This window comes from Orcinus orca, chromosome 3, assembly GCF_937001465.1.
Source record: "Orcinus orca chromosome 3, mOrcOrc1.1, whole genome shotgun sequence".
Taxonomy (NCBI): Eukaryota; Metazoa; Chordata; class Mammalia; order Artiodactyla; family Delphinidae; genus Orcinus; species Orcinus orca.
The window spans coordinates 59,028,740-59,044,274 of NC_064561.1; the positions used below are offsets into that span (position 1 = coordinate 59,028,740).

The 15,535-nt window shown below is 53.1% G+C and overlaps 1 protein-coding gene across 3 annotated transcripts in view; it reads left to right on the plus strand.

The window, feature by feature from the left end:
• Positions 1 to 14,352, plus strand: part of CAMK2A (calcium/calmodulin dependent protein kinase II alpha) — a 64,605-nt gene extending 50,253 nt beyond the window's left edge. For all 3 annotated transcript variants that reach the window (XM_004280353.4, XM_004280354.4, XM_033406759.2), the window contains 4 exons: positions 5,787 to 5,862; positions 8,481 to 8,575; positions 12,328 to 12,556; positions 12,819 to 14,352. In XM_004280353.4, the coding sequence (XP_004280401.2) occupies positions 5,787 to 5,862; positions 8,481 to 8,575; positions 12,328 to 12,556; positions 12,819 to 12,822 (404 nt within the window). In that variant the 3' untranslated portion in view covers positions 12,823 to 14,352. The remainder of the gene's footprint in view (positions 1 to 5,786; positions 5,863 to 8,480; positions 8,576 to 12,327; positions 12,557 to 12,818) is intronic.
• The last annotated feature ends 1,183 nt before the right edge of the window (positions 14,353 to 15,535 follow it).

The window sequence follows — 15,535 nt, forward strand, 5'->3', positions numbered from 1 at the left end:
TCGTAAAGGGGACAGTTAGGATATGAACCCAGGCAGTGTGGCTCCAGGGCCTGGCTCAGCTGAGGAGGCCTTGGCATGTGGAAGGATGCTTGGAGCTTGGAGGAGGGAGGATGGAGCGCTGGCTTCCGCCCAGGGGACACCAGATCCTTGGACGAGTTAGTGACATCCTGCTGTTCTGCCTGTACCCAGCCCTTCTTTTTTCCCCAGGACAGGGAGATCGGCAAGGGAGGGGGTTCTCACACTCCGGTGTGTGTCAGAGATGCCTGGGGAGTCTCTGAAATCTAGAAAAACAGCATTGACCTGGAGAGATCACAGCTGTGCCAGTTGAGATATTTTCAGGAGTTTAGATGATTTGCTTCTAAAAGAATATACAATGATGGGGACAAGAGCATTTTGTTATGTAATAAATATTTTTGCACAGTTGCCGTTCAGGCTTATTTAAGGCAGTTTTGACACACTAAACGCCGTTGACTGCCTCCTGACTCTGCCACGATGTTTGGAAGACCAGCCCCACCCTATGTGTGTCCCTCTGCGGTCATTCCCAGCTGGGGCAAAGCAGGGGCAGGAGATGGTCACTCCATCACCATAGCCTGGTGCTAGAGCAAATCAAGCGTCTATGAAAGCACCAGGGACAACCTTCAAAATGCATTATCTCGAAGAATTCCCTTGGGATCAGGTCAGCATTCTAAGTCCCTCAAGTATGATTTTTAACCATATTCCTGGCCCTGCTCCAGTGGAATCTGATTCCATAGGTTTGTGGTGGGCCGAGATAGGTTGTTTCTGAGACATTCACCATATCTGAGGCTCATTGTAAGGTGCTGGGATTTTTGAGGAGACTTGTTGTGGCCTCATAATCCTGGTCTCAGAGCAGACAGGGTCTGTGGAGGCAAACTGGCTCTGTATTTCTTCATTGGAGTCCATCTGCTGGGTGACCTTAGACAACTTACTGAACCTCTCTGAGCCTCAGTTTCCTTAACAGTAAAGAGATGATAATAGTATCAAGCTCAGAGGATTGCTGTGCAGATGAGATGACAGGCTGTGTCTAAAGTGCCTACACAGTGTTTGGCATATGGCCACTGGTTAATAAATCTTAATTTCTCTTCTTTCAAACTGGAGCTTATGGTTGAATGACAGGAAGCCATGTGACGTTTTCTTGGAGGGTCAGTTTTACTCAAAGATTATTTTAAGACAAATATTTATATGTTCGACAGAGAAATGTTTGGAATAGAATGTAAAATTTGTGTGCGCTATTAATGTAAAATGTGACCCGTTAAAGACATTTTCCACCTGGGGTAACGGCTCTGGGTTACATCCCTGAGGCCTGACATTTACAATCATTATCCTCTGCTTTAGAGATATCAGGATGGGAACATTTGCGAAGTCTTGAATTTTAGTTCACTTATGCCCCTTTTAAAGAGGGGAGGATGGGACTTCCATGGCGGTCCAGTGGTTAAGACTCTGCGCTTCCACTGCAGGGGGCACAGGTTTGATCCCTGGTCGGGGAACTAAGATCCCACATGCTGTGCAGCATAGCCAAAAAAAATAAAATTTAATTTAAAAATAAAATAAAGAGGGGAGGCTGAGGCCTAGAGAAGAGAAAGGGCATGTCAGTGTTACTAATGGTAAAACTGGGACCCCGTTCCCTGCCTCAGTTTCCACACATGTAAAAGGCCATGTCTGATGGAAGAGTTGCTGGCTCAGCCAGGAGCTCCTCCCCCTGTTTGGCAGGAGAGAGGAACTCTGTGCCTCCCCCAGCTTCTCCAGGCCTCAGAGAAAGTTTCCAGAGAACCATTTTCTGGTGTTAATTTGTTAAGTCTTCTTACTAAGTGAGAATAGCAGCTGGTGGGGTGGATTCTGACCTAACATTAAAGTTAATTAGAAATGTCATCCTCCAGGGAACATTTTCCCCTCAGCAAAGAAAGGGACATTAATATTTCAGAGCCCCTCAGGCTTCATACACAGGCCTCTCACCCTCTGAGCTGCATGGGGTTCTGCCAGACATCCTCCCCACCGCCCTATCTCCTCCTGGTCAGCTCCTTGAAAATTCAATTTCCTCTCCAACCCAAAGAGCTGCCTTAGAATCTGGGCAGAGACATTCTAGGAAATATCAGTCAGGAATGCTGATCCCGTCTCAGCCTCCTCATCCTGTGTGACCTTGAGAGAGTGCCTTAACCTCTCTGGAGCTTCAGCTTTCCCATCTAGAGCGGAGCCCTCCTGGTTGTCTGGGTGAACACCTGGCAGATGAGAAATGCCAGAGGGTGCCACTGAGCAGCTGCTGGATGAATCTTTCGTAGAGCAATAGGTCTGCCAAGGGCATGGGAGGGGCTCAGAACCAGAGTGAATTCCTCCAGATTTAAGGAGCACCAGACCCCCAGATCTTTGGTCCCAGAGAATGAAGCTAGGGAGAGTCCTGCCTGCTAGGCTTCAATTGTCGGCAAACTTGGTGTCCTGAGTGGCTGGAGGCCAAGTTAGGCACTGTCTCAGGCTGCATTCACAGAGGTGTAGTGTCCAGAATTGGGGAGGGAATAGAGAGTGCTACCCTAGACCTGATATTCTGCAACATTCAAGCCACATCAGGGATAGTGTGCTCACACTCAGAGAGGCAACTAAGCAGCTTAAGTACCCTCGAAAATAGATGGGCAGCTGGAGCCAGATCCTGCGAACCACACGCGGGAGGCCTTCAGCCCTGAGAAGAAAAGACTGGTGGGGGAAGGCACCTGGAGAAGCAGGTACACACTGAAGGATCCCGGAAGGCAGACCAGAACTATAACTAGGGGATTTTAGGGGGAGATTGCAACTTGAAAGAAGGAGGTGGATGCAAATGGCAAAAGCCGTTCAGCAGTGCGGTGGCCTGCCCGGCAGGCTGCAAGCCCCAAAGTTCCAACCGAAACTGAACCATCATATATCAGGCTGCTGGGAAGTGTCCCTGCCCGGGTTAGAGGCTAGAGACCGTCCTCAGGGAGAACTTCCAATTCAGAGCTTTCCAGTGATGGTGATCACAGCGCTTGCTTATGGAGGGCCAGGCAGTTCTCTCAGTGCTTTACATAATGCATCATATTTACATAAGTGAGTCGATATAAAGGGCTTGGAACAGTAGCTGGTTCTGAGTGAGGACCATATGTGTGTTAGTTATTTTTATTGATATATTCTTAACTCAATCCTCAGAACCACCCTATGAGGTAAGTACTATTAGTAGCTCCATTATACATATGGGAAACTGAGGTAGGAGGAAGTATCTTGCCCAAGGGGTCACAGTTACTAAGTAGCAGAGCCAGGATCCAAACTCAGGGGCTCTGGCTCCAGAATCCATGCCCTTGACCGCTTGAGTAGCCTGTCTGAGATGGTGGTGAGAAGCGGCCCACGGGAGACAGGGCATTAAGCACGGGCTCGTGGAATGTCACGTGGGAAGGGTTCTTAAAGCATGTGGGTTCGCTCTGCATCATCACCCTGATTTCATGTGGGAGCAGCTGGAACGAGGTGTCTCCTGGTGGAGGTGGGTTTCTCCCCATCCTCAATCCCCCAGCTTCCACGAAGGAGGTCAGAGTTGACCAGGAGGCCGGGCTGTTGGGCTCCTAGGGACAGAGGCCACAAGGCAACTTGGGCAATTCCAGGGAACAGGGCAAGGCCAGCAGCCCCAGACCCTGATTTGGTCCATCTGCTCGTTCATTCATTCAAGCTGCCTCCGCCTGAGCCCGAGGCAAGACCCCAGAGTCACCCGGCTGACCTCATGGTCTAAGACAGACCCGTTCCCAGCCCTGGTGGTTCTTTGCAGAGCCAGGGGATAAAGAATTAGCGGCCCACTGTGGTGACTGACATTGGAGATAGTAACTTCAGTGATGTTACGTCTACTGAGCACCCACCACGTGCTAAGAGCTGCGCTGGGCACCGGGCCCTACCCTGAGGGGGCAGGTGCGGGGGGAGAGGGAGATGGGCTTTGGAGCTGCACAGTCTGCTCGGGGCGGTTGGTCCACTGGAGCAGACTATTTCACCTGTTGCCTCCACGGTGACTGGAGCTTGTCTCTGACCGGGAGGAGAGAACCGCATGAAATTGTGCTGGGAGGCTTCAAAGATTCGCGGCTTAAGCACTGGCGCAGTCACTCACTCCATAAGGAATGCCTGGCCAGGCCTGCTCCAGGCTCCAGGGATCAGCGAGCCTCCATGGAGCTCATATTTGAGCTGGGGAAGAGACAAGCATGTGGGCCCAACACATCACGGAACGCGTTGGAGCTCCTGGGTCCTGTGGAAAAGGCCCTGGGCTGGGAGCCAAACTCTGCACCCAAAATGTTCTATGTCCTTGGGCAAGTCACACCCCTTACCAAGCTTCTGTTTCCCCAATGTTGGATGAGCAGGCTGAGTCCCTGGTCCCCAAGCGTTCTTGCGGCCTGGGTGTCCTGCGATTCTTTATCCTCTGGGCCTGAGGTGAGCTCCCCAGTGTGAGGGGGGACGGGATAGCACCTGTAATTGGTGAGGAAAGGGGCAGGGACAAGGCCTCCTCCAGGAGCCGTCTCCCTCCCATGCTCCCAGCCTGAGAAATGGGCAACATGTCCACCCATCTCACCTGAGACTGCTCCAGCAGGCCAGCTCACTGAGGCTTGGAGGTTAAGCTTGAGCCTGTGGGAGGAAGGGAAGCAGGCCTGGCCCTGGGAAACACGCCTGAGGCTTCTGGGTGGATAGCCCTGCTGGGAGCCAGAACACTTGGCTTCAAACTCCTTCATTGCTGAGGCTCGGTCTCCTCATGTGTCAGATGGGGGGAAACTGGCCTCGCCTCCCCCTGCCCCCCGGGCTGTGAGGAGCAGATGCAGTAATGAGCAGATGCTGGAGGCAGCACTTACAGTGTATACCTACTGTGTGCCAGGCTCTGGTCCAAGTGCCTCAGGCACATCATCTCATCCCATGCTCATAACAACTCCGGGACGAGGGCATTGTCAGCTCCATACGAGGGACCAGAAAACAACCTCGTGCCCCACGGCTGCACAGCTTGTAAAGACCCGGGCTGGGATTTAGAAGAAGCCTGTCTGGTGCTGAAGCCTGGGTTCTTTACACAACTTGTTCAGCACTGAACGTACGAGAGGTGATGGTGTCCCCATTTTACAGATGGGAAAACTGGGGCTCAGAACATCACACACCTGATAAGAAAACTGATGTCTAATCCTCTACCAGGAAGACAGCAGCTGTTCGTGGTGTTTCAGTGGTGGACAGGGGAGGCCAGGTGTCAGCAACTGGGATTCATTCTGCCTAGAAAGTTCTGGAAGGCTCAGTGCCTGATTCCTATAGGCACCCAAATGGAACAAAAACTGACTCAGACCTAAGGGATGAGTAAGCCCTAAGCCCGCCCTTAGTGGCCCCAGTTTGGACCATGGGGGAGCCCCTGGTTTATGGTTGCTGGTGACAACCTCCACAGGTGACCTTGCTTGGATTCAGGTGGCAAAACAAGGTAACGGAGAAGCATATTTTGGACTCGAGACCTGGGTTCAAATCAGGCCTAGAGCCAGAATCATGCATGCTGTTTCGAGGCAGAGGCTGCCAACTAAGACACTGGCTCTGCCCATTGTAGTTGAGGGAACTTTCACACTTTTTTTCCCACCTTTCTGGGCCTCAGTTTCTTCTTCCATGAAATGGGAGTAATGATACCCAGGGACAGTGTGAGGATAAACGAGACAATCTCTCTGAGGCCCTCAGGTGCCAGGACAGGGTCTGGCGCATGTTAGGGGCTCAGGAAGCTGTGGTTGGCGCTGCATCCCAATCACTATCGCTATTATTTCTCTGTGTTCCCTCCTGCCTTACAGTGCGGAAACAAGAAATTATAAAAGTGACAGAACAGCTGATTGAAGCCATAAGCAATGGAGATTTTGAGTCCTACACGTGAGTCGGCTGGGTCCATTCTGCATGTCCCGCCTGGATTGTTGATCAGGGGGTGCTGATGGCTACCTTTGGGGGTCCTTGTCTCTGACCCTCATTTACTCACTCTGCATGTGTGTGAATCAGGCTGAACTCATGTTTCTGGTTTGCCTTCAGACTTCACGCTTTCATTAAGCTTTCTGTTCACAATACTTGTCTATATCTCAGTCCTGCTCCTATCTTGTTCCCCAGGAGGAACTCCAACAAAACTCTTTTGCTTCCCCAAGGACAGAGTGGGTGGGTCTCCACCACAACATGGACCTCCTCAGGAGATGAGCTGGGTCCTGCCACATGGGCCTGGGGCCTCACCCTGGACCTCCTATGACCTCAGATGAGAAGAAGCAGGCAGGAACCCATAGCGTTTGTACATCCAGTGAGTAGGGGTGAGCAAAAGAACCTCCAGAAGGAATCTTACATCCTCTGGGGATAAGGCAGAGTGCACAAAAATAGCATGATATGAAACAGGTGGTATGAGACATCCTCTACACACCTGATCAGCTGTTGGAGGGGCAGCTCTGTGCAAAGGCTGGGCTGGAGCGCCCCCTGGTGGCCACCCTCAGCCTTGCTGGTCTGGCCTGGAAGCAGGCCTTCCGCTGGCCCCCAGGAGAGCCAGGATTCTGGGCTGAGGCCTCAACATCTTGGCCAGAGCTAACGAGGCCTGGGCCTGAAGACCCCACATATGCTTTTTGGTGGATGAAAGCTGCCAACTAAGGGCAGAATGACCTTTGCTTATTGGGTTCAGGTGAGATGGGAATAACTGGGCTGGGCTTTGCTCCTCGGGCAGCCTGACCTTGGTTACCACTATGTCCAGGAGCTGAAGTTTGTCTCTCAAAGGCTTGGCAGTCCAGGCACATCCTAACTGTGGGAGGGTTTCAGCAGCAGCGGGTGGCAAAGCCCCAGCCATCTACTGATTGTCTCTGGAGGAACAAGGATCTTGGAAGGTGCAGGTGTGAGACGGAGGCCGCTTGTACATGTGAGTGTGATGCAGTTGCCCACACATGCACGTTTGTGACTGCGTGCAGAAGGGGTGTGCACGGGTGTGTGTGCACATGTGCCCCTGCGGGTTGCATAAAAGCATGGAAATGCGCTGTTGAACGGGTTTTGCATCCGGTCCTAGAAAGAATTAAGTCAGCGATGGGAGAGCCCGAGAGTGGCTCTGGAAGGGCACAGCCAGGCAGAAAGGGAAAGAGAGGTGGTCCCTATGGACCCCAAGCCTCCCACCTCTGTGATGTCACTTCCTCTGGCATCTGCAGCCCAATCTAGGTTCTGACCACTTGCCGTGACCTCTGGGGCCTGTGGTGCCGAGTCTGGCCCTGTGTCACCCTGGATAAGCCCCTTCGTCTCACTGAGCCTCAGTTTCCCTACACGTACAATGGAATTGGAGCAGAGGGTCCTTCAGAGGCAGGGACACCCAGAGACCCTCTGGAGAAGGGCTCCTCTTGGCCAGGGGCTGCTTAGTCTTCCAGACGGTCAGGGCTCAGACCCCCAGCCTTAGAGGATTCTGGATCTGGAAGGGTCCTGAGCATCCCATATGGTCTGAGCACAACCCCCCAGCTCCTGGCTAATCCATCTGGAGAATGTGAGGTCCTGAGCGGAGAAGCGAGTTGTCTGGAGTCACAGAGACAGGGCAGTCAGGGCAGAGCAAGGGCAGAGCGCCCTGCTCTCCCCACGGCGTCCAGCTCAGACGATGCTGGACCAGTGCCCTCCTCCACTGTTTTCAGTCCCTCCCCGTGTCAGGATCTTTGATTGGCCTGGGGTGCTTCCTGTCCCTGGCTTCATTGTCATCATCACAGCGGTCCATGTTGTGTTACAGAAGATCCCAGAGACCTAGGGGTGGGGGAGACAGTTTTTTCCTTCCTCCGTCTGGCTGTCAGGGTCTCCCAGAAAACAGACCTGGGTGGGAGCACCGAGCCGAAAATGCAGAGCAGTGGGCCTCCTCGGCCATGCCCTGCGCTCCTTCCTCCCAGGCATCACTTCTTGGAATGCTGTTTTCCTCATCTTACAGAAGAGGAAAGTGTGGCTCACCAGGAGGGCTGCTGCCAACAATAGGGCAACTTTGTTTAAAGTAGCAGAACGCACTCCCTCCAGGGACACACCTGCTTGGTGAACAGAAGTTGCTTCACTTTAGTGAAGGAAAATGTCTCCGCGCCCAAGGAAGACCATTTAGGAAAAGCCCTCTCTGGATGGATCTGCTGCCCTGGGCGGGGGATGTAATTTGGAGAGGGGTGTACAGGCTGAATTATCCCCGCCGGCGCCTTGGGGCAGCGTACCATGCACAACATTCATGGTGCTCTTGCTTAGAGAGGTTAAGCCCCTTGCTGGGGGTCTCATAACCTGTAAGTGGCAGAGCCACGACCTGGACCCAGGCTTCCCAGTTCTCAGTGGCACTAGCCAGTCAGCAATGCCCCACACCGTAACTGGACCAGCCCTATCCCATCCACCAACCTCACTGATCCTGTGAGGTGGGTGCAGTCACTTTTATTTCACAGGCTTGCCTTCCCGGGGTCCAGGCCCCTGGAATTTAGAGGGGGGCACCCGAGAGGCCACCCTAGCCCATCTTTCCTCTGACTTCCTCCCCCCAGGAAGATGTGTGACCCTGGGATGACAGCCTTCGAACCCGAGGCCCTAGGGAACCTGGTCGAGGGCCTGGACTTCCATCGATTCTATTTTGAAAACCGTGAGCAATCCCTTCCCTCTGGGCTGCCTGTTGTCTGCTCTTTTCCGTGTCCTGCCAGATGGCACAGCAGGGTGACGGGCAGGGCCCCCCGGGGCAGCTCAGGAGGCAGCGAAGAGGAAGGTCCTGTGTGGACAGGGGTTGGTACCATCTTGGCTCCCTCTCCGAACCCTGGACCGTCCGACGCCAGTGGCTGCGGATGGGGACTTGGGACGAGCGTGACAAGCCCTCCCAGCCCTCGCCTGCCCATGACCCTGGTAGGGCCTGGGGAAGACCTTTCTTCCCTTTCTACAGATAAGGGAGCCTTCCCACCAGGGCACACCCCCAAGTTACAGTCACCTGAATGCCTGCAGCCACCCCAGCTGCCCAGCTGATCGCAAGCTGGCACATGGGCTGTTGTTGTGCAGGTGCCCCCGTAGGTGGGCAGTCTGGGGAAGGAGAGGACAAAGCTCACACTGCTGTGCCCTGCCTATTTGTCTAGGTCTCTGTCCGCATGTCTGTCCTTCCCGGGCCTCTCCTTTGCAGGAGAGACCCTGGCAGCTTTGCAACCCGGGGCTGTCAGGGGGCTGAGGCTGGGCCTGACCTAGGGCGCTTTCTGCCTGTGTCTGTGTCTCACCTTGGCCAGGGGTCAGACGGGGACGAACCAAAGCACATGCAGGTTAGACTCCTGCAGCTCAGGACCTGGAGGGAGGCCCTGAGAAGTGGCACATCCAGGGTCCCCCAGAGGGAAGGCACGTACCACCAAGGCTATGCTAGGTGACTTCCGGTGCATGTGGACACCAGTTGAAACAGCATTGGTTCACACAGTGAGAAAGTTTGTCCCTATCTAAATTCTCTTTCGGTACATCCGGCTCCGCCAAGAGGAAAGGGTCAGTTTAACGCTAGTCTGTCCTAAGCACCTAATGCTTTCTAACTCACCTCATTATCAAAAAGAGAGTGGTCTCAGGCTCAGGTCCCTTGCAGGCAAGAGCATGGAGCTAGGATTACATAACTTGGTTTTATTTTAACTGGACTTATTATTAAAATTGTATTCTATGAGACTGGTTATTCATTAATGATTGTACTAGAAAGTTTTCTTTTAAAATAAATTCATATAAATTAATAAAGTGAATCAATTTAAGGAAATATTTTCATAAAGTAAGTACAGGTAGATGGTAAAAATAAAGGTGATACCTAAGCAACTGAAGTTGGATCTAGTCCAACTCTTCATTGTACAGAGGTCCAGAGAAGGGAATGACTTGTCCAAAGGAACCCAGAAAGTTGGCGGCAGAACCCGGTCCTGATTCTCTCCAGCGCCTCCTTCCTTCCCTGTGCTCCCCCCTCACCCGGGCGTTAGTGTCCCCTAGATGAACACTCCTCTCCTGCCTGCACGTAGTCTAATGGAATCTTGTAGAGTATGAGGGCTTAAGGGCATCCCCAAAAAGCCGTGAAGAAGGAAGTTGCATTTTCCTTTGACACATCAAACTCTGATTTTCTAAGGCTAGCAATGGAGATAGAATGTGAGGAGAGGTGGCTGGACCCCACCGTCCCCATCACCCTGGAGTTCCCTAGCTGATCACCATGGCCACCTCTATACTCGTCTGTCCTGGGGGGTGGGGGGCACTGGTTCCCCAGAGAATTCCACAATCCCCACAGAGCAGAGCAGAGACCAGGCTGAACCGGCTCTGAAGACTGAGGGATGGCAAAAGGGAAAAAAAACACAGACGGCTGTGCTAGCCCTTGATCTGCATCCTGGCAGCGAGCCCCATCACAGCACCAGACCCCTGGACTCTGGGCTTGGACACCTGGTCACATCAAAGGACCCACAAGACCAAGACCCAGAGTAACTGCCTGCCCTGGGGCAAGTCCCACCCTCCTGCCTGCTTTATCCTGCGGGAGGACCTGGCCCTTTCTCCCATTCTATCCATGAGGATAGAAAATGGAAGCCTAGAGTCTGTTCAGAAGATACCACATGAGGGTGGCCATTGCTCTACAAATGACCCTCAGGACCCTCGCCCTGGCAGACAACAGTAAGGCCCAGTGCCCTCAACAATACTAAGCTCTGTTTGTCCCTTTGGAGATTGTTCTAGATTGTCCTAATTTAGACCCACCTCGAGACCGACTTCTTTTAGGTTCTACTGCATTTCTTTCAGAAACTGGCCTAGCTTTGGACAAGTCCGATTGCTTCTCTGGACCTCAGTTTCCAGGTCTGCTAAATGGATGCATTGAACTAGACGGTGTTGAGTGCCTCCAGCCCCAGATGCTGTCAAGGCTGCTTATGGAGGCCTCCTTGCATTTTGTGGGAGGGCCATGGGGTGACCTCTGACCTCTGACCTTGAGGTCACCCCCAAGCCTATATAACACAAAAGCTCTGCACTCTCTCTGTCCAAGGTCCCAGAACTGTAAAAGTCTCTTAGTCTACATATGTAAGACTCAGTGATTTTGAGTCATTTATCCAAAGCCTGGGTATAGTGTGATTGGAATATTTAGGGGTGGATACTATTGGATGCTTTCTGAAGTCCTGGAAAAAAAAAATTTTTTTTTAACATTTTTCAGGAAATCAGTGGCTCACAAACCTGTCTGGGCATCAGAATCAGAGGATGGGGGAGGGGGCAGGGAGAGGGAGCTTTTTAATATTATAGATTCCTGAACTGGCATCTTGAAGGGTGGGGCTGGGCAGTCTATATTTTAAATCAGCTCTCCATGGATTCGGATACATTTGGGCTGCACTAAGAAAAGGCATGAGGGTTCCTCTGAAGCCAAGATCCTGGTGATCCCTGTCCAGCCCCTCCCTAGGTCATCGTCTTTCTGTGCTTTTGTTTTCTATCTTGCTGAAAACATTGAGAGTTCCTAGAACCAAGATGATGATGATGATGATAGTGTGATGATGATAATAATAATAGTAATATTTCACATAGAGAGAGCTGGTTTCTGGTACTTTTGTCAGTTCTGCCATGATTACAAGAATTATGCATTGCCCTCTAACGCTGAAAAGTTCCACGACTTCACCCCATCACCACCAACACCATCCTTATAATTCCAAGATTCTAAGATTATACAATTTTAATATTCTTCAAGTTTCCATCATTCTACATGTTGAGAATAGAGGTGGCAAATGAGGGACCCACAAGCCATAGCTGGACTACACATGTTTCATGTGGCCTGTATGATGTTTTAAATTTGAATTTGATGCCAATAATTAAAAATGAGGCATTCGACATAAAAATCCAGATTTCTAGATTCTCTTGAAAAATCAGGTGTGGCAACACGGGTCCCACTTACATAGCAAACACCAGGGAAGCTGTGTGCAGGGCACCTCCATAGAAGGGACATGGTGCCCTATTCACCACAGTCTCCACCACTCCCTATTGTCCCCCCGGCCCAGAGACGAAGGGTCCGTTGTCATTTAGCATCTTATATCCAGTTCAGCCTCCTTGTTCATGTACTCTCCTGGCCTCTACAGGGATCTGGGTTGAGACTCTGGTGTAAGCTCACCTGGTTCCCCATTCACCTGCGTGTCTGAGACACTATGATTTGAAAATTCCATTCCCCTGCATTTGAAGAATTCAGCTTGTTTTGAAGTCCACTGTATCTCAGCTGGGATATGAGCTTGACTCCCAGGGAGCTGAGCCCTGTCACAGAGCCCCACTCTTCGGGAAGCGAGGCAGGCAGAGGTGCCTCTGCCGAGAGGGTTGCTGAGAATTGGGGAAGTGAAGGAAGCGAGGCAGGAGGCCCCCAGGTGCGACCCCTCTGCCCCCTCCCATCCCCGCCTGCAGTGTGGTCCCGGAACAGCAAGCCTGTGCACACCACCATCCTGAATCCCCACATTCACCTGATGGGTGACGAGGCGGCCTGCATCGCCTACATCCGCATCACGCAGTACCTGGATGCGGGCGGCATCCCCCGCACGGCCCAGTCGGAAGAGACCCGCGTCTGGCACCGCCGGGATGGCAAATGGCAGATCATCCACTTCCACAGATCTGGGGCGCCCTCCGTCCTGCCCCAGTAAGAGCCCCTCCTTCCTGCCATCTGTTATTCAGGATAATCTAAAGGAACGGGGTGGTGCCTGTCTGGAGACGGTACACATTGGGGAACCCGGCGGCTGGGAAGACCACAGGGAGGCGATCAGGCCTGGAGGCCCCAGGGGGTGAGGGGGAAGAGCTGGGGGGACCCACAGGAGGCAGCTTGAACTCCACCCAAGGAGGTGGGCAGGCTGGGTGCCCTCGGAAGCACCCACGTTACGCACCACACATACCATGTCTTACAGCTGAAGGACCAGGCTGGGGGCACTGTACAGCAGAGATCCACCGTTCGTCCGTGGAACGTGGCTGCTGGTTCTCCCACTTGGATTTAGCTGGAATTCCCCCAATCACATCATCCCATCACCACCACCATCACCGTCACCTTCATACCTGTGTCAAGAAAACCTGCCTGTTCACAAAAGCCATCATGACTTCAGAGCAAATGGCGACATCTCCCCGTCACCACCCGTCCCCTGCCAGGGCAGGGCTTCCTCAGGCCCACGTGCCCTGGGTGCTGGACCCGAGGACCCCCCTCCCCCCTCAGCTGTCATTGGCCTGGTCTTGCCTTGGCCGGAAGCCACAGTGCCCAGCTGTGTATTCATCCAGGGGCTGGGGAGGAGGGGCGGAGCTGGGAGGAGTGTGGCATCCTCCAGATCCTCTCCCTGAGCTCTCCTCTCCTGGGCTCCTCTAGGGAAGGGCAGAAGAACGCCCAGTCCCCCGAGCCAACCTCCCCCGGGGGAGAGGGGGAGAGAGGAGCAGATGCCAGGAGCCTCCCGCCTCAAACTGCCTTCCTAACTCTTCTCCCATCCTGTCCTGCTCTCCTGCTCTCCAGCCGACCCTCCTCCCTCAGTGTGGGGAGCGCAATCCTCTCAGGGTGCCCCCACTTCTTTCCTTCCTCCTCCTGCTGACATTTACTTCCAACACTAACGGCGCATTCCACCCTTCCATCAGGCCCGGAGAATTCCAGCTTCATCACATCCAAGGGAGAGAATCTGATTGCTTTTGGGGGGCGAAAGAAAACAGCGTTTAGGTATCACTTCTACTTGGACCGCATGCCTTTTTATAGCCAAACTTCTGTGTGTTTCGTAAATGGATTTTGCGTTAATGGATATTTATGTAATAACTAGACCTCTCAAATTGGTGAGAAGGTCTGGGTTGGGAAGGGAGGTGGGAAGAGGGCTGAGGGGTATTTTTTTCTGTTCTTGGTCTTTTTTTTTTTTTTTTGGTCATCGCTGAGATGGACTTTGTCACTTGTGGTTATCTGGGGCTGAGATGGACTCAGCCCCCGGGGGAAGGATCTCTCTGACATTTCAGTCCCCAGCTTCCCTTGCGGACTGGAGAAGCATCAGGTGTTAGAAACAGCAAATCAGGGCAGAGAGAGTGGGGGAAGCTGTCAGGGTGGCAGTACCTGGACTTTACCTTGCTTGCCTCCCAAACTGGGGTCCTTACTACCGTGCTTCCCAGGATTTCATCCCCCACGTCTGCACACCCCCCCTCAGCGCCCCCCACCCAGCTCTGGGGGGTTCACGAGCATGTGTCTTCATGCGGGTCCAAAAAGAGCGCTGGGATTTCTCCTCTTCACACCTCCTCCTGCAGCTGTGGGTTTGCATCTCTTTCTTCCTTTCTCTTTCCCTCTTCCCTTGGGATTGACTCTGATGTGGAATGCCTTGGTACCTCCACCAGGATCTACTGTCTGCACTGTTTTTCTTTGCATGACTTTATATGCAGTAAGTATGTTGAAAAAAAAAAAAGAAAAGAAGAAAAAACACTCAGCAAAACCAACCTACATGTTTTGGACAAAAAAAAAATAGAGGTTGTATTCTCAGTGTCCAACTCGGAATTATGTTGCTGCCTCTCTGTGCTTTTGGCCTCTGTGTGGCCGTGTTTTGCCAGGATGAGATACTTTCCCCTCTGGAGGATTTTAGGGGAGGAAGAGCCACATCCCCAAAGATTTGGGGGAGTCTCTGATTCCCCCAAACCTCTGGGGAATCCTGGGTGTTGAGTGGAGCCGGACTGGTGGGGATGTGACCCAGGACTTTCTGAGTTTTCCCCTATCATGAGCTGTCCACTGGGCCCATTCTCAAGAGTTCCTGCCCTCGGGACAGGTGAGGCAGGCTGGGTGGGGGCCGTAGGCCAGGAGAGAGGCTGCCCAGCCCTCCTGGTCTCCAAACTGGTCGATCACTGGACTCTGTCCTTGGCAGCGACCCTGCTGCCAAGGCCCGGGCGGGCATTTGGCCTGCCCCAGGTCCAGAAGGCTTCCCAGTAAGGCCCAATGAGCCCAGCGCTCCAGCAGCCAAACCGCCTGCCTCCCTTGCTGTCTGCCAGCTCCCACAGCCATCCCCAAGCCAAAGGTGAGCGGTTGCTGCCATTACCAAGGCAAAGTCTGGTCCTTCCTTCAGCCTCAGTTTCCCCCTCTGTTAAAGGCGTTAAATATTCCCGCCCAGCCTATGTGGCAGGGCTGATGCGGGATCAAACAGGATGGTGAGGTGAAGCCCAATACGCCCATGAGAATTGACAGTGTGAGTCACTGGCTGGACTCCTGTTCTTTTCTGGGCCTGGCCAGTCCCTCCTCCCTCCCCCGCCTGCCCCTCATCCCCCTCTTTGGTGCCTGTCCTCTGCTAATCAGCAGGGGACTGCGGGGGAAAGAGCCACAGTTTGGGGGTGATTAGAATTCCATTCCCAGCTCTGACCAGACTTGCTGTGTGACCTTGGGAAAGTCCTTTCCCCTCTCTCCCCTCGGTTCCCCACCAGAGGGAGCTGAGCTGGAGGACACCAATGTCCTGCCTTTCATCTGCTGACGCACCTCCTGTCCACTGTGCCCCTCTCTGGGTGCCAGAGAAGTGGAGGCCGGTCCCTACCCCAGGCCAAGATGGCCCCACTGCGAAGGCCAAGCCTGTGGGTGCGCAGCCAGCCGGTGTGGACCACAGGGCACCGGTGTGATCCCAAAGGGGAGACTGGCAGA